At 43.4% G+C, this 27358-nt stretch overlaps 1 protein-coding gene across 2 annotated transcripts in view; it reads right to left on the reverse strand.

The window, feature by feature from the left end:
* LOC118553876 (uncharacterized) overlaps positions 1-27358 on the reverse strand; it is a 54677-nt gene that overhangs the window by 17962 nt on the left and 9357 nt on the right. Inside the window, exons 3-6 of one of the 2 annotated variants that reach the window (XM_078070691.1) lie at positions 26552-26671; positions 19509-19627; positions 10231-10445; positions 9276-9422 (exon numbers count right to left, since the gene is read on the reverse strand). Coding sequence is in view for 1 of the 2 variants with exons in the window: in XM_078070692.1 (XP_077926818.1) it covers positions 10231-10248 (18 nt within the window). In the remaining variant the exon portion in view is untranslated. The remainder of the gene's footprint in view (positions 1-9275; positions 9423-10230; positions 10446-19508; positions 19628-26551; positions 26672-27358) is intronic. The other variant, XM_078070692.1, reaches the window with a different exon arrangement.

The raw sequence follows: 27358 nt of genomic DNA on the forward strand, positions 1-27358 counted from the left end.
TATGGTACAGGTGCCATAAAGATAGGACACTGGGAACTCCTACAGAGGTGAGTTAGCTCGATTTGTTGAGAGAGAGCAGGAAGATCAAGGTGAACTTACATCTCCATGTAAGTCAGTTTCACTTCCCTATATTCTCCAACCCATTGACAGCACCCCTAAATCCAACCAGCCATTTTAGAAACAGTGTTCTCTTGAACTATAGAGAAATGTAGTGAGAATCAATGAATGGCTCAGGGCAGATCTTCCCACTAACTGGAAAAAACCAATGGCCTTTATGTATGAGGGATGGCAGAGTTCCACCATAGTACCTTTGGTTCTTCTATCAGTTAACCAGGAAAACAAGAATTTGCCTTTTCACAACGGACAATCCAGTAAGAATTTAACACATAGGCTGCTTCTTCTTTCTCTTTGGTTTTGCTTGGGTTTCCACAAATAATCAGTGTGGTATGATGAGGCTATCCAAAAACTATCCTCAGAGTTTACTCTTGGTTTCCCAAACAAGGAGCCAGTGTAGTCCAGGGGCTCCCCCTCTCCCAGTGGGAGAGCCTGCACTGAGATTCACTTTCCACAGCAGTGCCTTGAGAGTACCTGATCCTTGGCAACTGGCTTTCTAGAAGACCTCCTAAAAGAAAAGCTGACTCCTATTTCCAGACTGACCAGTGCCCAAATAGACTATTTTTCCCTCCACTGACAAAGTAACTATCCCTGTTACCTATGGAAAGGGGACACAACAGGGTGTTATGTTCCTATCCTGGAACACGAACTCATCATGAGCCCAGGAATCCTCTCTATGAATGAAAGGCATATGGGACCCCTGTCTTCTCTTGCCAACCCTCGTAGTTTATCTCTGCCAAGCTTTCTGGTCCACCTATGGGCAGCTGGCAAACCCACAATGGCCTCATTCATGTGTCTGAGTGTTAGCTGGCTTTTGACTGGCATATACCTCAGTTCTCCTCCACATGGCCTCTCACTCTCCACTAAGCCCATGTATTATTTTGCTAGGGCTGCCGTAACAAAATAGCACAGACTGGGGGCTTAAGCAACAGACATTTATTTATTTCTTCCCAATTCTGGAGGCTAAAAGTCCAAGCTCAAGGTGGCAGCAGGTTTGGTGTCTTCTGAGGGCCTCTGTCCTTGGCTGATAGATGGCCATCTTGTCCCTGTCTTCCCGTGGTCTCCCCTCTGTGTGTGTCCATATCCTAATCTACTCTTCTTATAAGGACTCCAGTCCCACTAGATTAGAGCCCATGTTAGTCATCTTATTTAACTTTAATTACTACTTTAAAGGCTCTATCTCCAAATCTAATCACATTCTGAGGCATTGGAGGTTAGGACTTCAACAGATGAAGTTGGGTAGAGGGACACAATTCATCCCGTAACAGCTTACATGTGCTCATTCATCTCATGGTCTCAGGGTTCCAAGCACAGCAAGAGAAAAAGTCCCAATATACAAGTACTTTTTAAACCTCTGCGTGTGTTGCATTGCTTAAGTATCATGGGCCCAAGGTGGTCTCAAGGCCAGAGTCAGTGTTGGGTGGCATTATCAAAGGACTGGGATAGAGGGAGGGGAATGATCTGTGGCCATTTTTGCAGTCTACCACATGTTGTGATGGAAATAGGTAAGAATTGGGCTACTCCAGCCCCTGGAGCACTTCAGCCTGGTAGGGGTAGAGTTCAGATACCTCTTCGTAGAAAAAGAACTTCTAGTATAATGAAATTCATCCTAGTAGGTTATGACATATTACAGTGTCAGCATGAAAAGCATACAATTCCCTCATAAAATGAGAAAAGTGATCCCCACCCTTCTCTTCTTCACACAGACCTATTAAGATCAGATGTGAAAACTCCTTGGAAGAAATATGTTCTATCATCTATCAGTCTCCTTCAGTGATGTATGTATTATACTGACCAAATTTGGAGTATCTGAATCCAAATAATGTAGCTATTTAAATCAACAGCAGGTCATTTAATAGAGAGATGTTGCCTTGGATGTTGACTTATCTCCAAAGTTTACCCAAATTCTGGCTTTTAAGAAGACACTTCAGAATGCAGGAAGCCTTTCAAGTGACATTTTGACTGGCACTGCTCTTTCTGCAAGCTAAGCTCTCTGTCCAGTGGTCAGTAAATAGCATAAAATTTGCACAGTCCATTTTCGCCAACTCAGTTGGAGTGGTGGTAGAATCTTCAGAGGTTCCAAGAACCAAGGAGCACAGAAAATGAGTTTTTGTAATAAATGTTTCATAGGGGAAAACAAGGTCAGACGTCTATCTGTACCCAACCCATTCTTTTAAGACACAGTTCAAGACTTTCTTATTCCATGATACTTCCTCTGCCCACCCCTGCCTTCAGAGATCTCTCCTTTTGAACTTCAGAAATGTCTTATTGAATGGGCTGGATTTAATGGGAAGCAAGCAAAAACCAATTTTTTTTTTTCATCTTTCCGTAAGTTTGATTAGCACAGTCATTCCTCACTACCTCTTTTGATAAAACTTGGGGCAGAGTCCCTCTGTTTTGGCCATTTTTAGATATGAAAATGTCCAGTGAAAACTGGTAATAGCAGAACACCAACCCAGTCCAAGCTCATAATCATACAACTTTAACATAGGGCAATATAATATCCAAACTGTTATTTAATTTAACCTTCTCCTGCTCCCCACATGGCACCTGCCCTGGCCTTGGACGCCTGCAGCAGAGGAGGAGCATTGGTCACCTTTGCTCCCCTGCCCCTCTTCTCTGCTCCACATCCTCTTCCGCTCACTAGCTATTGGCACAGCTGAGGCCTGGAAATGGCATCCTCTGCCATTGCAGATGTCTGACGCAGACTCTTCCTCTCCCGATGTGCTTTTGCTGGCTTCTGGGGATTCTCCACTTCTGACTCCAGTTTTGTTGCCTCAGACAGTGCTTCTCCTCTGGCTGATTGCTTCTGCCTCCCACTTCATCTCCAGAGATTTATCTCTCAGTTAGGGTTGTATCAGCCATCCAGATGATCTTCCTGGGCAGGCACCCAAGCTCTCCCCGTCCTGTGAGGCCCATCTCTGAGGCAATGTGCTCCCTTGTTCCACTGTCGGCCCTTCAGTCATCTCTTTCCTGATTCCGCTGCCCCAGGGCTGTGAGCCAGCCACAGCTCCAGCCACCTGCCTTTAGTCACTTTAAACAAGATGCAGATATCACTGGTTTCCCAAATTCTGAGGAATGGGGCCAGCCTTTCTGAATAGTTTTCTTGAAACTCCTCTTTATTTGGCTTAAGATCATTAAAATCATTTGGCTTGAAAAGTACTGATGAACACTGATAGAAGAAATGCACAGAACCCTCTCGTCTCCCTCCGAAGAAACCCCTTCTTTCAACTCTTCAATCTGTCCCTCCCATAGATGCCAGAAGTGGATGATGGGCTAATGAGGACAGACCTCTGTACATAGCCTCTGTACGTACTCTGCCCAGGTGGCCTGGTCTAGCACATTGCCCTGTGAGTGTGAATACTTGGTACCAGTTGATTTGTTCTCTGAAATCTTTACCGAAAATCTGAGACAAGAGTAACAGTGACATCTAGCAACTTGTTGCTCTTCTATATGCATTGTTCTTAACAAAATTGCCTTATTTTACTGAGTGCCACTATAAGACTAGCCATCTTTAAGCCTTGGGAAGATAAGAGTTTGGACGAAATGAAATAAATGAAGAAGAGAATATACTTTGTATTCTTGAGGTCATCACAAACTAGTGGGGACTACAGTATAAACTTTTTGGGATTATATATCTGTTCCACGGCCTGATGCCCCACTTCTTTGGAAGCTCATCCCCATTCCTAACAGGATGGATGGATCCTAACAGCCATGTTTGTATGGTAATGCCATTCATGAGGCATGGCTCACTGGACCTATGGCTGACATCTTCCTCAAGATGGGTTAATTATATTACTCTCTTAGAAGTTAAGGATTGAACTAAAAATCGTATCAGACTCTGTAGCTGAAGGGGTAGGCATTTTCTACCCTACAGAACAGAGAAGAGAGAAAATCAATCCACAGAAGAAGAGAGAGAATGGGGTAGACATACAAAGATACACAAAAATGAGGGCAAGAGAGAGAGGGAGAGAGTCTGTGAACCTGGTTTCTAGTTACCTCCATATTGACCGACTGCATCTCTGCCCATGGGCTTATGATACTGCTTGCATCCATATACAAGTCCTCTTTTTTCGTTTAAGCTAACTAAAGTTAGTTTTATTTTCTACAATCCTAAGTATCCTAAGCAATAGAAACATAATGCACACATAAAAAGGAGTTGAGAACAAGACAACAGCATATAGATAAATGTAGCTGAGTGGCGAAGATATCATGGAGAATCAGTATTTGGGGTAATCTTCAGAAGATGAGTGGGATTGTTGTGGGGAAGATGGGAAATAATCTAGATAGAGAAAATGGTATGAGCAAAGGAAAGGAGGTGGAGAATTTAAACATTTAGCTGGGGCGCCTAATGTGTCAAGAGGAGTCATTGGGAAGAAAATTAGAGGAGGGTCAGATTTTAGAGAATCTTGACAGGCATGCAAGAGAAATTAGGAAAGTTTGAAAGGCTTTTTAGCTGGGGTAACATAATAGAATCTATGCTACCAAAGCTAATTATTAGAATAGTCCTAAGGAAAAATTAGAAGGTACGGGAACTGGATATAGGGAAAGCAGACGAAAAAGGTTAATGGGAGCCCAGTTTAGGATATGAATATTGGAAGAGGAAGGGGAAAGGCCGGTTTGACATTTTAGTGCTGAAATCAGAGTAGGGAGAGATGATCCCATGGCAGGACCAATTGCAGATCTAAATGGTGCCAAACATGACCACCTCCTAGCCCATGTCATGAGTAGCTACTGCCTTGCTACACTGCTGCTGGGCAAGTTAGATGCATGTTGTAGCAGACAAATGCTGTTTCCCGCCTAGCAGCAGCTCCCGCCCTTCTTTGGGGAGCAGCACTCCACTCTCCTTTGAGAAATTGGGTCAGGAAGCTCTTTTAATTTGTGTGTCTCTCTTTCACTGTGGGACTTCAGATGTGATACAAACATCAATGTCTCTGCAATGTCTTTGTCATGGAAAGAGACGTACAAGGCACATTCGGACTCTGTAGCTCTCAGCCCTAGGGTTATAAAACCCCCACCCTGGGTTCACCTGCTGTGTGATTCCCACCTGCAATCAGGCATCACCAGTGGGAAGGAGGCTCTGTGGGTATCCAACAGCTGCCATAAAATTAGGCTTTCAGTGACCCCTTGTCCTCTTCTTTGTACTTGACAGGATCTATGGTGTTAGGCTACCTGGGATTGAATGTTGGCTCTCCCACTTACTAACTGAGCCACCTTGGGCAAAGTAATTAACTTCACCATGACTCATTATCTTCACCTACACAATGGGGATGACAATAGGGCCTCTCTGACAGGGATGTTATGAAGATTAAATACCTTCAGACTCACAGAGTGCTGAGGACACTGTGTGGTACACAGAGAAGGCCCAAAATGTTAGCTTACAGAACCAGAAGCACTTGAACATGTTGGAGAGTGACTGGCCAAAAAGAGTAGCTCAGCTTCTCATTGCACGAGAGCTGAGATGGTTGTCTTTGGCACATTTTCCCCACATGTCCAATAAACAAGACTTCCCATAAAGTAATTTCATGTATCTACTTAAGGGTATACTTTTAGAGCAAACTCATCCTGATGGGCCTATTCCAATGATGCAGCTAAATTTGAAGTCAGAAGTTTTGTCAGGATTATACTAAGATTCTTTGATGAATGAAGCCTTTGGCTGGTAACATCTGTCCTAATTTTTTTCCTAATAAATGATACATACCTTTGAGACTGAACCAGATTCTTTGCCAATGGTTATGATATCTGCATCTCTTTTTTTTTCTTTTAAGTAAAAATTGACTGTCTTGGGTTTGGATAATACATGTTCATGTGCTAACACCACTTCCCCCCTCCCCCCACATCCCTCAATACCAATCCTATCTGCCAAGTTTACATACAGCCTCAGACCTTCCTCAGCCCACAGGAAGACAGCCACCCCTGGCCCTTTAAAGATAATAGGAAATAAGATCCACTTGCCACTTAGGGTGATTCGGTCAGGGTGATAGACCTAAAAGTTGTCACTCTCTCAACAGAATGGTGACTCTGTCTCCCCAATCATTTGAATCAACATTGCAGAATTCCCAAAATACTGAGAATAAGCACTGTAGCCATTTGCTAGGCAAACTGACTCTCAATGGACAGGATATTGAGACAGCCACATTAATGAACAAGTTGACGACAAGATTTCCTTAGGGTCTCTGGGCTCCTTCCTTATTACGTCATTAGAAAGCCAAGGACTTGGACCTTAGCCAGAGCAGTGCGAAGAGTTCAGGGTAGAAGACCTGGACCCAAGTCCCAGGCCTACAACTTATTTGCCATGAGACATAAGGCCAATAATACTTGTGCTACTGACCTCCATTAGGTTCCAGTAATGAGCCACGGTGATCACTCATATTTGTGCACATGCTCTGAATACCCTCAAATGCTCCACTACCACAATATAGATTTCCCAACACCCACAGAAATGCCTTTGGTAAGATATGCCCAGAGATATACCACAGGCCTGCTACAAGAGGACTCCATTAAGTGGTATCATTCATGTTTTTTGTTTTTTTGTTTGTTTGTTTGGGTTTTTTGTTTTGTTTTGTTTTGTTTTGTTTTTTTGTTTTTTTTGTTTTTTTTGGTATCATTCATGTTTAAAGACAGTGCTCACTAATGACTAAATGCCCTGTTTAAGGGAGCTTGTGGATAAGCCCCACCTTGAGTTTAGTCCCAAGGAATAGCTATCATTTATCAAAATTTCATAGGATTTCTTTCTTCTTTTACAGGATAATTTTCTCTGACAAGGAAAATTATATAACTTTATTTCAGTTTTTGGAGCCAAGATCAATGAAAAACTGTTAAATTAGCACATCCTAGGTGCCTGGGAACATCTACTCATGCTGTTCCTTTCAAAGTGTGAGCTCTACTGTTATTTTTAATTTGATGCTTCCACACTATATTGAACTGTATCTGAAAGCTCACATTCTCTCACAAGAAGAAAGAATAAAAAGGAGATATCAGTGAAGAAGGACTGAGAAATACTGCCCTGCCATCCATCCTAAAGAGCTTTCAGAAGAAAACAAACATGTGCCCTGCAGGTCAGATGGTCACTTACCTGGAGGCACTTTCCAGAGCTCTCTTTCAACACACAGATTCTCTGATCTCATCTGCACCCAAGGCATTCTGGCAACTCTAAGATTATTCAGAACAAAGGAAAGAAACCCAAGAAGTCCACTTCAGTCCACAGCCCAAGTGGAGGCCCCTCTCCAGATTCCACTAGTGGGAAGGCCCTAGGCCAGCTCACTGCCCAGTCCCTGGGACTGAGGACAGTTGGAGCAAGAAATCCCAGGGCCCTTACAGCAACATGCTCTTTTTCCAGGGAACTACTCTAAAGGTCTTGTAATAAAGTTAACACACGTAATGTTTACCCACTATATGCCAGCAACACCTTGTAAGGAATGCAAATACAAACATAAGACACAATTCCGAATCCCAGGGAATTCATGTGGCGGGAGAAGAGGCAAGTGTTGGTTGAGCCATAAGAGAGGACAGCGTGGGATAAGAGATGGATGAGAAGCATTAATCAGGGCTGAAGGGGTGAGAGGAGAGGCAGAGGGGTGGGCTCAGAAGTCAAACCATACCCTGGGCACAAAGGCCTACAGTGCTGCTTATAAAATGCGTGACTCTGGGCAAGTCGCTTAACTTCTCTGTGCCTCAGTCCCTTCATAAAGTCAGGATAATAATAGTACCCACATTACTGAGTTGTTAGGATGCCTGAATGAGTTAAAAAAGGGAAAGCACTTGGAACAGTCCCACACATATAGTGCACGCCACGTTGGGGTGAAAGAATGACATTTTCATTCTCTTTACAGGGGCAGTCCAAAGAGATAGAAAACAAAGCTGGTGGCCAGTCCAATCTCCTTGTCAACCAGACTCCCTGGTAAATCATCTAATGACATTTGCTAGGAAGGCCCCTGGAAAAATATTGCTCTTCTCTCCACAGTCCAGCCCCCTTGATCATGCCACCTAAGACACCATCCCTCAATCACTAGGGCAACAACTCTGGGTTAAATACTGAGCTTCATCAAAATGTGTTTAATGCCCTTAAAATTAACTCAAAGCACTGTAAAGAATTAAATTGAACCATTCAGTCTCTCTTTTGCTGATTCTGTGCAATAAAAAGCTTCTCCCCCATTTACTTTTGGGATTCAGCTTCTGTCTAAAACTTTTCATAATCTAATGGTTAGTTTCCCTCAGTAACCCTAATTTTGCCTCAAATATAAGAAAAAAAAGAGCCATCTAGTGTTCCCAAATAGCACCTAAGTAAGGGAAAAGTTGGAAAGAGAAAGTGGTTGCAAAAGATGAATGTCTCTCTTTCCAAACGTTGCCCATGACCTGACCCTTCCTTACCCACAGGGATGAGAGGCCAGAACTCCATGGGTGTTGTATGAAAAGCATCTTGGGAGCATCCTAACCTGGCCCAAAGAGAGACCCAAGCTCATAAATGTCTGAGCGTAGTCATCTGGTTGTTATAAGTAATAAACTCTCAGGATCAAAGATAGATAGATATATGCATACATAAATACATACACAGATGATAGAAAATTAAGTAAATAATGTCTGCTTTTTAAGTGTCAAGAAGTGTTTCACGGCCCCAAATATCTCCCCCAGTCCAAGATTTACTGTGTCTAAAATCCCACCATTAACATGCCTTTCAGTTAAGCCACGCCCTTTACAGGCATAATTTAATAAATTTAAATATTCTTAAGATTGACAGTTCATTAGGTCTCTAACACCTTGGCCTTCATCAGACTGCCTTCTTCCTCCGGACTGGAAGAACAAGGCCACGGCAGATGGGGAGTCCACAGAGAGTTCTAGCATGGCCCGCTGCAGAGAAAGGGGGGAGGCAGTGCCCAGGACACTTTCTACCCTCACCACTTGATTGAGAGCTGGTCCTACATCCCTGCCTTGGCCAAATATCATCCTATGACTTCATAGAAAGGTCAGGAAAAGATTTATCATTCCATCCTTGCTTCTAGGCTTGTAAGTGGAATTTCAGAAAAGTGAGGTGCCAGGGGTGGCGGAGGAATGCAGGGGAGACATGCTTCAATTGGCAGGTCGGTCATAGCTTGGTTAGCACACTTTTTAATTGCCAGAGGAAATAAATGGTAAATGGTTATTTACAGTTGGTGGTGACATACCTCTGAGCTGCTCAGGCTGCAAGAAGAGAAGCCGGTAGGAATGAAAATAGCCAAAGAACAGCGTTGTCATGGGCATTTCCAATGCAACACAGCCAGCCAAATCAATCAGGGTGAAAACACTGGCAAAAGGCCACCCTCTCGTCAATCCTGGCGGATAAAAACCATAGCGACATATGTTCCCTTAAAAATGGAAAACTGCAATTCATTTCCAAAGTAATCATTTCTAGCGCCTGCCCCAACTTTTTATGCCTCTCTGAACTTCCTGAGTATATTTACAGAGCAAAACTTTCTTCCTGTGTATGCATTCATGCTGTGTTTTATTTGCATTGCAGAATATCACTGTAGCCCCCCCAGTCCTTATAAATTAAGGTTATTTTGAGATGAGAGGAATGGAGCAGAAGTAGTCCCCGCTGTGACTTAATGTTGTAAGAGTTTATTTCTTTGTTTTTCTTGGGAAACTATATTGATGGGGAAGGCAGGGGAAGAAACAAAGGATAAAAAGCCTGCCCCCAACTCCATGTCTGTTTTGACTCTCATTTTTAAAAAGCAAATGTATCCAAATAATCTCCTTCCAGATGTACTCAGATCAAATGGGGACACTGAGTAATTGAGAAACAAGATTTCCATCTGCTCTATCAATTGAAAGGCAAAAAGTGGAAAGGAAAAGAAAAAAAATGAACTGCTCCTCTGTTGCCTGTGAGCATTGTAAATGGATGGGTAATTCCCGTGCTTGCGGACCTGGAAAGAGCTGGGATCCTCGAATGACAGCCACAGCTCCTGCACAGCCAGGGGAAGGGGGAGTGGGAAGGGGGCTGCTCTCCTCAGCCCAGTGCCCCACTCCATTGGCTCTTGTGGCCCCCGCACCCCACCCCCATTGGCCAGCAAGCCTGCTTGCATGTATTCATCTACTCAACCAATATTTGTTGGGCCCCCCACCACCCCGGCCTTCACTTACTCGTTTGAACTTCACCATGACCCGTATGAAGTAGGTGCAGAAAGGCAGTTCATGGCTGTCCTCATGTTATTACATCCCATGCTGTATTAATCTTTTCCCACGTCTCTGCTTTGTCTTTCAAGCTAGATTGGAAGCTTTTCAAAAGCAAGAAGACAAGCCGAGAGCACTTGTCTTTCATTGCTCACATTCTCCAGAGTGGCTTGTAGCAAAGAGCCCTGCATATAACAATAGAAAGTAAAATAAACCCAATTGTTTTTAAAAGAAGGTTGATTTACTTCACTTTTAAATATAGTGATGTGCCTGATAAAGCAAAGCTCCATCACTGGGAAGAAAACAGTTTTTCTCCAGCCCTGGCCTTCCCTGTTTCTAGAGTATGAAACACCAAGTTGGAGGACACTGCTACTCCGAAAAGAGGCATTTGAGAGGTCTTTCAGAGTTATTTAGGTTAAGAGCTCATTCATTCTGAAAGAATTGCCTAACCAGTTGTCTTTGCTTTGGCAAGGAGCTCTGCAGCTAGAGGTAGGAGAAGTCAGTCCCTGCCCTTCCCTGGTGGGTCTGTGCATCTGCTAATTTACCCCGAGGCCTGGGAGCCTCGGGATAGGAACGGAAGAAGCACCCTTCCTGCTTGGAAGGACAGTGGGGCTCCCTAGAAGAAATGTGCCACTAACAGGAGCATTACTCAGCTCAGAACTTGCTCCTCGGTGGGGAGGGCTGGGACTAGACTGGTGGACTCCCTTTAGCCCTGCCTCCTCCACCAAGGAAGGTACTTGTGGGAAATGGCCCCATGCCATTTGTTATGGACTGGATTGTGTCCCCTACCCAAAGCCCTAACCCCCACTATGACTGTATCTGGAGACAAGGTCTTTAAGAAGTAGTTAAGGTTAAATAACCCAATAGGACTCTGGCCTTTTTTTTTTTTTTTAAGATTTTATTTATTCATTTGAGACACAGAGATACAGAGAGAGAGAGAGAGCATGAGCAGTGGGAGAGGCAGAGGGAGAGGGAGAAGCAGACTCCCCGCTGAGCCAGGAGCCCGATGTGGGGCTCGATCCCAGGACCCTGGGATCATGACCTGAGCCGAAGACAGACGCTTAATGACTGAGCCACCCAGGCGCCCCAGGACTATGGCCTTATAAGAAGAGAAAGATCTCTGTCTCTCTATCTCTTCCTGTCTCTCTGTCTCTGTCTCTGTCTCTCTCTCCACCATGTGAGAACAGAGAGAAGGTAGCCCTCTATAGCCAAGAAGAGAGCTCTCACCAGGAACCAACCTTGCCTTACCTCGATGTGTGACTTCCACCCTCAAGAACTATGAGAAAATTAGTATCTGTTGTGTAAGCCCCCCATGTATGGTATTGTTTGACAGCCCAAGCTGACTAATACAGGTAAAGTCTACCTTATTTAGTGGATTAGAAAACTGAACTCAGAAAGGTTAAGTAATTTGCTCAAGATCATGTAGCCAGTAAGTGACAGAGCCAAAATTCTACTCCGTATTCTTTGCCTTTTGCCAAACTGAGATTCTGATGGAAAGCCACATTCACTTTGACCCACACTGTTACAGGAAGGGGAGGTAGGCTAATTAGCCAGACAATACTGAGAAATGGATAAGCCGTTATAATAGCCTTAGGTGGCCTGAAATAGTGAAAGTGCAAGGTTTACCAAAAGCCCTTGCTGAATAAATGAGTGAGTGAGTGAGTAAGTGAATGAATGAGTGAATGAATGAATTCCTCCAGGTTGAAGCTAGCAAGGCTTCATGGCAGAGGTGACAGGAAGCTGACATTCTTTCCCCAACACCTGAGCCTTCCCTTGGGTGAACATTCTCCTCACTGTCAGATGCCAGAAAGGTCGGTCCCTCCCTGGCCACACACCAGTGGCCACACACCAGTGGCCACCTGGGCTTTGCAGACTTAGCCCGCCCTACATGTCCCTATGGTGTCTGGTATGGCAATGACATCAAACAGATGCGTGCTGGTTGCTTGCTGGCACCCTCCTCTGCTCTCCTTTTCCTGTGTTCACACCTTTCCTGCAGTCTCTGTAGAGGCTTCATAAACTGAATAGGACTTTTTGTTTTTCTTTTGCCTACATCTGTGCATGAGGCCCATGTTGCCTGGAGACTCAGAGTTCTCATGTAGAGGGAATGAATACTTAACATATTTTACTGCTAGAACAACAGAAGACCCAAGACAAGCAGGGGACGTGCTGTATACACAACAACGGAATTGCACAGGAGAATGGAGAAAGGAGGAGACCCCACCATCCCTACCCCATTCTGCCCTCAGGGAGACCAGGAGAGGGGCAACAGGAGGGAGTGGAATGAGGTGTGAACTTGGAAGAAACCTGGCCTAGAGGCAAGCTATTCTGACCTGGGGGGCCAGGGTGAAAGGAGGGGCTGCTCAGGAGTCAGGACCTGTGTGGCTGGCTCCAGGGAGTGGCAGGGGAGCAGACCCAGAGAGTGAAAGCCAAGCCACCCCTGGGGGGTGACTCACTGCCATTCAAGACTCCACATTATCCAAGCAGGAAGCCCCATTACTGTCCATCTGTGGGTGCTGGGGCAGGGCCCTCCACCCTTAGCTGCCTTACCCTGCCTGTGGATTCCCCACCAGAGGTGGTAGAAGCACAGCCGCGTGGGCCCCACACCGGCTGAACCCCACCCCTACTGCCTTCTGTGGACTCCCCTTTCATTCAGCAGTAGGACAGTAGCTAACCCGTAGAGCTTACTGTGGAAATACATGTATACATACATATGTGTGTGTACACATGTCTATATATCATTTATACTTACTTATTCTTTACAACAACGCTCTATGGCAGATACTATTATAGCATCTCCAGTGTAAACCTCTCTGTGGCACAAAGAGATTAAATAAGCTGCTTAAAGTCATACAGAGCTGAATGTCAAACCCAGCAGTCTGGCTCCAGATCCCCGCTTTCAACCACTATTCAACACTATCCTCGTTACCCAGGATACATGTTAGTTCCCTTGAAACAGAGGGTGGGAATCCTAAGAGGTACTGGTTTGGGAAGTGGAAAAGTAGACCAGTGTGGTAATTTATTGAAAACCCCCACTCCCATTACACGTGACCCACCCTCTACTTTGTATTGGGCTCTCTAGGTCCATAACCTGTCCCTAACAGTGGAATTAAACTCCTCCAGGTCCAGAGCCCTGCCTTATGTATCTTGATACACCCATAGCCCAAGGACCACACCTGTCATGCACAAAGAGCTAACTGAGTAAATGTTAAATATATTGAGTTACTGGAATTTAGTAATAAAGGCTTTAGGTTTGAACATGTTTTTAAGCACCCTTCAAGGTCCTAGGGTACTTCTCAAAGAGGCACACACAGATACCACAAATGGAGCCCCCTACAACACAGAGCTCTCCTGTTTGGACCAACAACCAGTCTTTCATTCTCTAGAGAGCATGGAGGGAGAAACTAATTTACTGCTTTACACTTTTCAGGGGTGCCTGGGTGGCTCAGTTGGTTAAGCGCCCAACTCTTGATTTTGGCTGAGGTTCTGAGCCCAGGGTCATGGGATCGAGCCCCATGTGAGCTCCTCACTCAGTGTGGAGTCTGCTTGTCCTTCTTCCTCTCCTCCTCTCTCTCTCATTCAAATAAATAAATAAAATCTTTTAAAAAAATAATGCTTTACACTTTTCACAGAGTTTTTAAAGATACATCACCTCAGTTCATTCTTGCCAACTCTGATAAGTAAAGGGAGCAATATCACTCCTACTGTACAGATAAAGAAATTGAGGCATTGAGAGGTTAGAGGATATATCCAAGATCATACAGCTACTCAGTAGCAAGGCCAGGACTGAAATGCCAATACCTATTTCCCAGTTTCCAGTCTGGCATTCTTTCCTCTATACCCAGATGCATCCCTTGGACAGCGGATATATTTCTCATTCTCAGAATCCATAAGCTTTATCCCACAAGTACCTTTCTGGTACACAAGTACCACCTGTTGGAAAGGATTTAGGGGAGGCATTTCACACAGAGCCTTCCAGGCTAAGCTTTCCAGGGACCAGCAACATCAGCATCACCTGGGAGCTTGTTAGAAATGCAGAACCTTGGGCCCCTCTGGGATATATTGAATCTAAATCTGCATTTTAAGAAGATCTCTGGGTGATTTGTATAGATGCCAAGTTTTGAGAACCACCACTAGAGAAGACATACACACAAGGGCAGTTAGCAATGGATAGAAAGAAGTTGAATCTTCTCAGGTAGGTTCCATGAGAGGTTCATGGGTATTTTATGCATCTCACTGCATTCAGACACTGACCTGGTGAGCATCACCTGGTTTTCACTCACTACAAGAATGTGCAGGAAGGGTATACGTCCTTAGACTTGGACCTGTTACAGACTTGAAGCAGCATACACTGGGGAACACAAAGGTAAGTGCTCTGTACCAGGTAGTCTCCCTCATGGGAAACCAGGGGAGAGGACACTCACCTAAAGTTATATATGCATGAATTTTCTGCCCATAAATAGGGTACTGACTGGCAGCACTCTCTTACCACGTGTCTTTCGATGTTGCCCTGGGGCACTGTGTCGCTCGATATTCAGAACACACAAATCTAATTCTGCTTGGTATAAACCAGAAAAGTGACTCTGCATTACAGACGATGCTGCCTCAGTTGATTTCATGGATGTCTGTCCCCTTGTCTATGGACAGGTGGTAGGCTGAATTGAATTCAACCCCCTCCTCCCACCCCAATTCTCTCCATCAGCTCTCATGCCAAAGGAAGTCTGAGTCAAACGCTATTTTTGATTTTTTTTATAAATTGTCTCTATAGGATGATGTTCAGGCTATAACATGCAGAATGTTTTAAAGGACCAGCTTTTAAAATGTGTCTGGAAAAATTAAATATACTGATAAGAATTTCCTCACCTAGAGAAGCACCCGCTAAACCAGTATGAATTTGTCCATTAACCTTAATGGTACCATAGTAGGTTGAGTAGTGTTCTCCAAAAATTCATGTCCATCAAAACCTTAGGATGTCACCTGACTTGGAAATAGGGTCTTTGCAGATGTAATTAGTTAAGATGAGGTTATACTGGATGGGGCAGGGGTGGGCCCCAAATCCATGACTGGTTTCTTTGTAAGGAGAGGGATATTTGTAGACACACAGACCAACGTAGGTAAAAAGGCCATGTGAATGTAGAGGCAAAAATTGGAGAGATGCAGCTATAAGCCAAGGAACCACCAAAAACTGCTGACAACGACAAGAAGCCAGCAAAAGATGAGGAAGGATTCTTCCTCAGCATCTCCAGAAGAAGCATGATTCTGCTGACACTTTGATGTTGGACTTCTAGCTTCTAGAACAGTGAGAAAATGTTTTTCTGTTGTTTGAAGCCATTCGATCTGTGGTACTTTGTTAAAGCAGCCTGAGAAACCAATACAGTAGCAAATAACTAATATTGCTCACGTTATTTTGAGAGCTTGCCCCGTGCCAGGCACTGCTCTGAGCACTCTTCCCATGTGTTTACCAGTTTCATCCTCCAAGCAACCTTCTGAGGGAGGTACTGTTCTTCTCCTTTCATGTAAGAGATATTAAGTCCCTTGCCCATATTGGATACCCAGCTGATGGATGCCCGAGCAGGTTCTAACTCGGAACCTCCAACTGTGAGTTCTGACAGTTGGGAGGAGACAATGAGAAGAGCGTGTGGGCACGAGATGGTATGAGCACACAGCGGCCATGTTCCCACTCCGGCTCCACCCCACTGATAGTGGAAATGAGGACCCACAGGAAGCAGCTGAATGATCAGGAAGCTTGATTGCTTAGGAGCAGAAGTTAATGCTGTTTGATTTTTAGGAAATTGAGTTATTCATGAATGCTCTCAATTAAGAAAAGCCCCAGTGCGTTAACCTAAGCTAAAAAGAATTCAGGGGTTCTGTAGCGGATGTTCCTGGGAGGACCAGCAGGGCCAAAGCTTCAAAGAGTACAACTAGGAGAAGACCCATTTTTCTCCTAGACTTGAAAGGGAGTGGACTTGCAGCAGCAGCTGGGAGGAGTTGCAAGGAAAGAGTGATCTTGCTGAGTTCAGATGTTTAATTCTTTCAACATATTTCCCTTAAGTCTGTCACGGCATTTAGGAGCTATTTCTAAAATTACCGTGTTAATGTACAGCTTGGGTTGGTTGAAAGGGTGGACTGCTTCTCTGGAATCTGTCAAATCATTCAAGGGGGCCCCACTGTTGAGCCACAAACTAGGAGGAGCTGGAATGCCACATGGTCACAGACTGTCCTCACTGTAAACACCATGCCTGAAGCTTTAAAAAGATGCATGGAATGAATATATCCAACACACGAAGTCTATACCAGGGTTTCTTGGGCTCTCAGTTGATTTTCTGGGCTGGATCATTCTTTGCTGGGGTGGGAGGAGTGTGTCCTGTGCATTGTAGGATGTCCAGCAGCATTCCTAGCTTCTTTCTTAACCACTGGATGGCCAAAAGCATCCTTGTCCCAGTTGTGACAACAAAAAATGTAGCCAGAGTACCCACCCCACTGAGAACAACTAGTCTATATAGGGAAACAGAAACATGCCACCATCAACGTGGGAAAGTCTTTGTATTTACAAGGTTCATTGGGCAGCTCAAAGGAGGGATTGGATAACACTCCCCTTTCACATCAGCTCTGCTCACTTGCCCTTAGCCCAGATTTGGCCACCTACCCAAAAATCTTCTCTGCCCTTTTTCTCTCATCCTCCCTTAGTGTCTCCAACACTACTCTCTCCTTTCTTCCATTCCTAACCCTTCCCATTCTCCTTTCCTGGCTAGTTTTCCTCTACTAGTCCCAAAATAGTGATGTTCCACACTTTCCTTAGCTGTCCATTCTGCTTTCCTTGGTTAAGTGTCACTTACCCATAACCCCATTTCTCACCTACATGTTGACAACTGACTTCTAAATCCCTGTCTTTAGCCTGACTCTGCTCTAAACGTTAACTAAAAAGTACTAAATTAGTATTCCAGTATTCCCAGCTAGATATCTATACATGTTCCACAAATATGTCAAAATCAAATTATCTATAACCAGGAAAAATATTTATTAAAATTCCAGGGGCACCTGGGTGGCTCAGTCAGTTAAGCATCTGCCTTCGGCTCAGGTCATGATCTCAGGGTCCTGGGATCGAGCCCCACATTGGGCTCCCTGCTCAGCAGTGAGTCTGCTTCTCCCTCTCCCTCTGCCTCTCCCCTCTGCTCGTTTTCTCTCTCTCTCTTTCTCAAATAAATAAATAAAATCTTTTCAAATGATAATAAAATAATAATAACATAAAATAAAATTCCAAGCAACCTGGTCTCATACCACCATCCATCTGATCAAAATCTCATCAAAATTCTGAGAGGCCTCCCTTCTGTAAGTCCCCTGGGATCAACCAGTCACCAGGCACTGTAATAGATTCTCTGGTGGCTGCTTCCTCTGGTCTGTGCCCTTCTCTCCATTCTTGCTGCTCCTGCCCAGGGCCAGCTCTCTTGCAGGACAGGACCTCTCCATTGCCATCTGCCCCCACTGCTGTTAAAGCACCATTCCAGAATAGTTAGGATCCACTCCCCCTCTTCTTCCTATGCTTCTGCTACAACAATAGGCTCCATGATCCAGCCAGGTACTCAACCCAGAAACCTGAGCCTCACCGTTCATGCCTCCTCATGTTTCCCATTCAACCTGTCAACACGGTGATCATCATTCTACCTGGAACTCATCTACGCCTCTCTTTCTACTTTTGCTACCTTACTCTCAGCAACCGTTATATCTTGTCTAGACTACTCAGTAGGTCTCCCTGACTCCAGTATTTGCCCCATCCAATTAATATTACATGTAGTCACTAGAATGATTGTTAAAAATAAAAACCTGCCATATAACCCAGCAATCCCACTTCTGGGTATTTATCTGAAAGAATTGAAGGCAGAATCTCAGAGATATCTACACGCCCATGTTCATTGCAGCATTTTTCACAATAACCAAGAGGTGGAAGCAATCCAAACGTCCACCAATGGATGAACGGATAAAGAAAATGTCCTATATACATACAAAGGAAGATTATTCCATGTTAAAAGAGGAGATCCCATCACAAGCTACAAGATGGATGAACTTTGAAGACATTATGCTCAGTGAAATAAGCCAGTCACAAAAAAGACAAATGTATGATTCCACTTACAAGAGGTATCTAAAGTAGCCAACTTTGGAGAAACAGAAAGTAGAATGGCAATTACTGGGAACTTGGAGGAAGGGGAAAAGGGGAGTTGTTGTTCAATGGGTATAGAGTTTCAGTTTGCAAGATGTCAGAGTTACAGAGATCTATTGCACAACAATGTGTATATACTTAACATTACTGAACTGTATACTTAAAGACGATAAATTTTATATTATGTGATTTGTTCCACAATTAACAATTTTTTTAAATAAAAACCTGTTCCTATAATTGCCTGTTGTAAACCCTTCCCTGCCTTACTTTCTCTTTTGGCCTTTGCAAAATCTGTCTGCTGTGCTTGGAACCTTCTTCAAAACACCTCCCCTCCCCCACTTCCTCAGCTCGGGCAAATGCCTCCTGGTCCTACTGGATGACTTCTCTTACCTCCTTCCTTTGTGCTGCCTTGGCCCCTACACTTATCCCACTGGGACACTCACACTAAGTAGCTGTTGCCCATTTTCAATGTCTGCTCACCGTAAGAGACTGTGAAGTCCTCCCACATGGGTACTTCAGCATCCTTCATCTCTACGTCTCTGAAGACCAGCATGTTGCCCAGCTCATTTAGCAAGGCATCCCTCAGAACCCAGTGCTGTGCCTAAGAAGATATCCATTGAATTATATCTTTCCATTTTACTCTTCCTGAAATGAATGTTTCTCCTGTTTCCCCAATCTGATTTTTCTGCCTCCTTTTTTAGAGTTTCTTTCCTCAGTAAACTTCCGACCCTAGGCTCGCCCTGCCCTGACTAACCTCTGGCTTTCCAATTTCATTTTCCTTATACTTCTCTCCCATGACTGTTGGATTCCAAAGATTTTCATCAATGTGGTTTCCCTAAGACAGAATGGAGGATGACCCGTTGAAGTGGAATAAAGTCTCATTTTAACTGAGACCTATTACAATAAAGCAGTGAGTGGCCAGCAAGATTATTTACATGCAGTTTGAGGGATAATCTACTCCTCTGAACCACTGGAGGGAAGATTTGTGAACATTTCTCCACCTCTGCTTTAAAATGTAGAGTTTATTATTATTGCATTCTGGTGAAGCCAACAGATCAGGAGAGGACTGCCATTGAAGAGATAGTCAGTTACTCACAGTGTCCGGGAGGAAGGGGCACACCACACCGTCAGAGCCTTAGTGGAAGGAGTGGGATTAGTCCGGAGGCAGAGGAAGCAAGGAGAAATCATGGATGAGAACTTTTCTCATGGTTTTGGCTAGAAGAAATGGGTGAGGCAGGGTTAGCAGGCCTTGCACATTTAGGATTGGCTAGTTGGAATACTTAAAGTAGGCTTCAGGGCATATGGACTGTCCCTAGCTGTCTGGTACCTGGCCCTGTGGTGATTACAGTGACAGGGAATAGTGGCCCAGAGTGTGAGAGCCCAAAAAAGGAGGTGGGTGGGGGAGATGGGCTTTGGATCAGTTGGTTTTGGTTTGCATGTGGAAGGTACAGAGGAGTCATAGTTATCTCTAGGAATTGGCTTACCCTGGGAGGGACAGTGTCTCCCCTGTCAGCTAGTCTCTAAGACATCAGAGCATCATAAAATCCAGAAAATAAAAAAACATAAATATACTTCCCAACACCAGAATCAGACCTTAGGGCATGAAGCATGGCTGTAGGGAGGACAAAGAGGAAAAAAATGTGGAAATGTTGCTATTAACATTGCAGGTAACCCAGAGCATTCCCTGACTCTTAAAAAGTTGGTAAGAAAAATTCTTCTAGCTACAGATTAAAAATAGCCACTCACTTTCTGAGAAGCCAGCTTCTAAAACATTTACTTTAGATTTCTTTTTATGTGAAGTGATAAATATACATTTTTCCCATAGAGAATATTTATGAAAACTTTTCTGGGAAATGTCTTTTCACTAAATATAGTGTCTTTTCACTAAATATAGTCTCTGGAGACAGATCAGGAAACAGCCCCCCAAATGTGCTGTCAATTGTGACTTGACGGTCTGAATTACCATATTTTTATATTGTAACTCACTTCCTTTAATGATATAGATATTCTACTAATGGTGTGAAAGAGATGGAAACTGGCAGCTTTAATGGTGCGTGATGTATGTGCTCCCTAACTATTAAATGCAAGGTTTTGCCTGAGATAAGAGGGAGCTCCAACTTGCCTTCATCTGGGACATGGGCTTCAGCCTGACACTCAGAAGAGGTGACTTTGGCAATGACGTGCACACGAAACCCGTCTCCTTAGTGCATATTAAAGATGACCCCCCCCAGCCAGACTTTGGCAGTTGGTATGCAACTTCCTTTTTCCAGATGGCCTCCCCCTCCTCCTACTTGGGTCCCTCCTCCCTCCCTCCTTTTTTTTTTCCACTCTTCCTGGATGAGGCTCTAGCCCTCAGCACTTACTGGAACTGATTGTCAATTCAAATGACTGCACCCAGGGGTCATCCTGCTGGAAGAGAGGAGTGACCACGTGTGTTTGCATTTTGGAAACTGGGATGTTTAAAATGAACCTGAGGTGGTGTTTATACAGGAGAGTGCCCGAGTGTGCCCCTATCTGGTGGCCCTTCCTGGAGCACGGGACACCCTGTCTTGGGGGCAGCCTGTGGCATCCTCTGCCCACACAGAGGGTGTCGATGCCTTCTCCTTGATGAGCTGGACACTGAGAATGGGCCCAGTCTTCCAAGCTGACAGAATTTCCAGATAGAGCATATCTGTCATAGCCACTTTCTGTGACGTGCCATGTCTGCCCCTAACAGAGACATGGATGGTGCTTGTGCCTTGAGCCCTGTGAAGACATCTCGTACACTCTCACAGTTACCTTCACTCTCCCAGCTCTACTTCCTCTCCTCTTTCTTAGGACTGAAATCTGTGAACCTGCCTTCCCTCGTCCTAGCAACCCCTGACTACTGTTTAGCTTCTCAACATTAGGTCTACAATTTTTTTAAGTCAAAAATTATAGATACTTTATATAAAATCCAAAAAAAAAACATTAGAAGGAGCTAAAGGGACTACTCAAGAGACACCTGACTGCTTAACCATCAATCAAAAGACTTTTGTCCATGAGACCAATCCAATATCTGTACTGGCCCTTAAGGAGAAACGAAATCCTGGCTTTTAAATCAAGAATGTAGACAAACAGCTATAATAAATTAAGGGATATTTTTTTAAAGTTTCAATAAATGAAGAGATATACCGTGCACCTGTATTTGCAAACTAAATATTGCAAAAACATCAAATATTTCAAGATGAATTTCAGGCTTTAATGCAATCTCAATCATATTCTCAAAAAAAGTTTTTCTTTGGACTTAGTGCATATTAATTATGGAGTTCATCTAAGATAGAGAACAGATAAGCATAACAAACGGAAACAACAAATGAGGCTATTTAAATTCAATGGAATAAACAGTCCAGAATTAGACCATATTATAAGTAAGAATTTTATAGGTAGTAAAAAGATATCATAAACCAATGCAGGCAAAGGTGGAAATATCCCATAGCATTGGTTTTCCTGATTAGCATCAGAGGAAGAATTACTTTAGACCCAAGTAACATAATAAATAAATTTAAAATGAATAAGAAGTTAAATGTAAAACTGTAACCATGAAAACATCATTATAGATACTCATATCACTGATAATTTTTTACTTCTGGAAAGTCTGGAGGAGGGATGACTTTCTAAGTACAAGTGTGATAAAAGAAATCAGAGAGAACAAGGAATACATTTGTAGGAAAAAGTTAAAAACACCTAACCTCCAAGGAAAGTTATTAACCGAAAGAAAAAGATTAAGCTGGCAAATATGATATAGAAGTGACTGACATTTTTAGCATGTAAAATTTCAAGCAACTTGCAATAAACACATTCAGACCCAATACATAAACTAGAAAGACAATGAGATAATAAAATTCACAAACAGGAGAGATGACTTTGTCAGTTATAAAAATAATGCAAATTAAACAAACAAAACCCATCTTACATATTAAGTTAACAAAATAAAAGTCTAATGGTACTTTATATTGCTAATAATGACAAATCAAAAATATTGTCACCTACATCGCATATAGCATTTTAAATCTATACTATCCTTTTGGAAAGTTCCTTGGCAATGTAGTTCAGGTGCTATATGAAAGATTATATTGTTGGAAATGATAATCCTACTTTCATATAAAATATGGGAAAAGCTATACATATGAAGATGTTTATCACAATATTATCTTGGCAGCAAAAAAAAAAAAAAAAAAAAAACAGAAATAAACAAATGTCCAGTGATAAAAGAATAACCAAACAGGTTGTGAAATTGAATTTTAAGACATCTCTGCAGACTCTTTCATCACCCAGCCAGCAAGACATATTCCTTCCCCTTGAGCCTAGGCCGACCTTGATTAGTGACCAGTGTAGCTGGAGGGGCACTATGTGAAGGTCATAGAAGACAATGCAGCTTCTGCCTGGCTGGTTAGAACATTCCTGCTAGAGCCCTGAGCCACCACATAAGAAGTCCTAGCATCCTGATGTTGCCATATTGTGAGGAAGCCCAAAGTAGCATGAGTCAGGGCTCCACACTGAGATGCTCTGAGACTACATGAAGAGAGATGGAAGCCCAGCCAGCCCCCAACTGCCCTAGCCGCTCTCTCCCACATCCAGCCACCATGTGATGGCAACTGCTTGAACTTAGACCACCCAGACAAGCTTTCCCAAGCCCCGGACACATGAGAGATAACAGAGTGGCTGTTGTTGTTTTAGGTCACTAAGTTCTGAGTGGTTTGGTTGCACAGCAATAGATGACTAAAACAGAAATCACTATTACACAGAACATGAAGCAGCCATTAAAAAGCTTATTTTAAAAGACTATGTAAAAACACAGAAATATTCCTTTACGTGGTATTGAGTGGAAACGCAAGACATAAAATTTATGTACATTATGATTGTAACCATTTATAATACATACCAAAAAGGACTAGAATGGAGGAAGGGCCATGTTGAGAGTTGGGTTAGGTTGGTAGCATTAGGATGATATTATTGTGCTAATTTCTAGACTTACTAAAAATGTAGCTATAATGATTGTGTAATTAATTAATGAGAACTACTTGTCTCTTAAAAGAAAAAGAAACTTAGAGTCCTATCTTAAGAAACTGGTTTAGCAAAATGAAAAAAAAATTGAAGATGTTAGAAGCACAAAAGTATGATGGCACCCCTTTCCCTGAGGTATCTGTGTTGAAATGGTAAAGCTATGACTCCCATTGTTCCCAAAGTTTGAAGAGAGCTCACAAATATTATCCACAGCTGAATATGTGCGCCAGAATTTTTCTTTTTATTTTACTACTTTTATTTTTAAGACAGAATATTATACAGGTATTTTGTATAAAATCCAAATGATGTAGGGGCACTGGGTGGCTCAGTCAGTTAAGCATCTGACTGTTGATTTTGGCTCAGGTCATGGTCTCGGGGTTGTGAGATGGAGCCCCATGTTGGGCTCCACACTGTGCATGGAGCCTGCTTAAGATTCTCTCTCTCCTTCTCCCTCTGCCCCTCTACCACCCTCTTCAAAAAAAAATGCAAATGATGTGTAAATGTTTGAAATGTCTAAATGAGAATATGGTTTTACAATCATGTCACCTGGGACTAGATTAGAGACTACCTTCCACTCACACCACATCACCTCAGGAACACACATGGCTTCTCATTGCCCAGCAACCTACCAACTAAAGGACACACTCACGACACACACACACACACACACACACACACACACACACAATATGGGATGATGGACTAAGACTTCATAGTGGCAAATAAAAAGAAAAAGGGTGACTACAGTGATACATGGCAGTCACTGCTTATTGTAGTTCTGTTAAATCCCACAGGGCAAGGATTGCCATGGCACCTTCTCAGGCCTCACGGTAAGTTGGTTGGTGGCCCATCTGGTATTTCATGTGCTATCTATCCTTGGAGAGCATAGGTTTTGGAGAGCATGACTTCCTGCTGGGGCAGGTTTGGGATCAGCAGCATTGTTTCAGCAGTTGAACAATTACAGACGTTTGCAGGTGAAGATAATAGTTACAACAATAAAATTCCCTCAAAAATCTGCTAAGTTTCTTGTCTATTTATTTTCCTGCAGTCAGTCACTCTGTGTGCAAGATCTTACCTTGACCTAATCTTTATGCCTAAGACTTAAGTCTACACGTTGGCAAACTTGTCCTGTCAGAAGGCTAAATAGTAAATATTTTGGATTTAGTGGGCCCAAAGGCAAAAATCAAGAGTATCATGTAGGTAATTACATGATAAGAAAGAAAACAAATGTCCACATTTTTTCTCACCTGTTTTATGGTGGGGGGGGCGGTGGCAGGTCAGATTTGCCTGACAGATTGCAGTTTGCCAACCACTGCTCTAGTCTGTTATTCCTAGCTTCCGTGCTGCATACCCTTGCATTCATCCTCACAGTGGCTGCCTTGAAGTCATGGAGATCAGTAGGCTTTAGAGCAAAGGTAACACCCTATCTGATCTTTGTCGCTAGTATTATATTACATCGTTTATGGTGATGCAGAGAACTCTTAACAGAAGATGTTGAGAAAGGCCTGCAGTCATAAGCTGTATCCTGGTAAAGCTACTGTTTCAGAGTCTCTACTAACCTCTTCAGTCTGCAAGATAAATGTCCTTGGTATTTTCAGCCCTGCTGGGTCCCCAATATTACTGCAGTCTCAGTTGACTTAGATTGCAGGATGCAGGTAGAATCCTATTTTAGCAAAGCCAGACTCCCTTCCACCAACGCCTACAGGCTGTTAACCCAAGCCAGACACTCTTAGGGCAAGAGTGTCAAGAAAGAGCCAACACACCCCACACTGTAAAATCTTCCCAGCAGTTCCCTAATACCTTGGACTCAGTCTGCCCCTGCTCTGCCTCCCAGTGAACTCAGAGAAGAGTTTTTAGTAAATGTTTTACCACCACATAGCAAAGCTCACCAGTTTGTTAGCCTGTAATCGGTGTATCCTCACCCACTACCTGACCCCTTCAACTAATCCTATGCCACATGCTTAGGGTCTATTATTTGCAGCCTCCCATTTCAGGAACCAAATTCCATCTTGTAGTTTTGGCTTTGATCTTATGGTCCAGGATTACAGCATCAGCTTCCAGGGCGCAGGATGGAGGAAGAGATCAAATCAAAAGGGGAAAAGGGCATGTGCCAGATGTCTTTAAAAGAACACTCTTAGAAGCTGCTAAATGATGCTTTTGCTTGCATACCATTGGCCAGAGGTAGAGACACAGTCATATCTAACAATCAGAGGATCTAGGAAGTACAACCTCCATCCCAGGGAGCCATGTCTCTCCAAAGAATGGAGCTTTATCACTTTGGAAGTGAGAACAGTAACTAAGGGCTGATGGGCGGTCTCTGCCATAGAGAGGTGCTGGTATAAAACCCATTTTGAAGATGAGGATACTAAGGCTTAAAAAGGTGAAGCTAAGTGCTACTTGAGAATAAGTGGTAAAAACCAAAATTCAAACCAGGCAGTCTGACTCAGGAGTCTCATGTTCTTAACAAAGGGTCAACCAGCTTCTATGTAGGGATCCACAGTTTGGAGGTGCCTGTCCAACGTGCATATAAATAGATTCTGGTAAAGGAAACAGCTGTGTGTTTCCTCTCCTGTGACATTTGGAATCATGACATGTCTTAGCAAAATTAGGAGAGTACGTTTGAGAAAATAAAGGGGAAAGAAGGAAGCGATGGTCCATCAACAGATGCATGAGTACCCAAAATGTGAAATATGATTTGGTCATCAAAGGGATGAAGTACTAATGTCTGCTACAACATGAATGAACACTGAAAACACTGAGCTTAAGTAAAAGAAGCCCGTCACAAAGGATCGCAGATTATATGACTCCATTTATGTGAAACGCACAAAATAGGCAAATCCACAGAGACAGTAAACTAGTGGTTTCCAGAGGCTGGGGAAGTGGGGGATGGAGAGTGACAGGTACAGGTACAGGATTCCTCTTTGGGGTGATGAAAATGTTCTAAAGTGGACTGTGGTGATGGTTGCACAACTCTGCGAATATACTAAAAAACCATTGAATTACACACCCTAGATGGATGAGTTGTACAAGATGTGAATTATATCTCAATATAGCCATTGCCAAATACAAAGCTCATGGTAACACTGAGACAGGAAAGTTAACACGGGGCAGTACCTTCATGACACACGAGCATTGCATGTGCTTGCAGAAATAGCTCATGCCGTCCATCTTGCGGTGACAGAGGCCATGGTAAAGCCACACCCATGTCAGGAATCCCAGATTGTGGTGGCTGCCCTACAGATTAACAAAAGGAAAAGAAAAGAAGGAAGATTTTTTTAAAAGAACGATGACAATCAAGGAGTGTAGAATGAATGAACCTTCTTTTTAAACTGTTAAAATATTTTCATCTTTGTTATAGACTGATGAACCATCCTTGACATGTTTCCTGATTCGTTATAGGGCCACACATTGTGCGCTTGCACTGAAAGCATATGAAAAGGAGAGCTTTCCCTAGCTGTGCTGTCTCATTCTGACAATATAGGTGGTGCCAGAGCTCTCCTCCACTCCATGCCTGCCCCACCAGGCAATCACTTGGGATTCCACTGAGTGTAGCATCAGAGGCCTCAGAGACCCAACTGATCCAACTCCTCTTAGCTTATAGTGACACAACCAAATGAACCTGGTGTTCAGTGACCTTTCCAAAGTGATGAATCCAGTGGGGGCAGAGTTCCTGACCTCCCAGACCACGATACTTTACATTATACCATGCTCAGTCCCGAAATAGCAATGAAGAAATGCTGTGGGAATGTTCAAAGGTTAGGAAACATATTTAATGTAAATATTCCCAATGCTTAAACAGAGACAAAAGTATTATTGTGGAACAGGGACAAAAATGGGTGTGTGACTACTCTGGCATCTAAGGAGGGAGAATTCTTGCAAGCCAGCTCAGCTCCTACAGTGTAGAGATTCTGGAAAGGGCAA

This window comes from Halichoerus grypus, chromosome 4 (genome assembly GCF_964656455.1).
Source record: "Halichoerus grypus chromosome 4, mHalGry1.hap1.1, whole genome shotgun sequence".
Lineage (NCBI taxonomy): Eukaryota > Metazoa > Chordata > Mammalia > Carnivora > Phocidae > Halichoerus > Halichoerus grypus.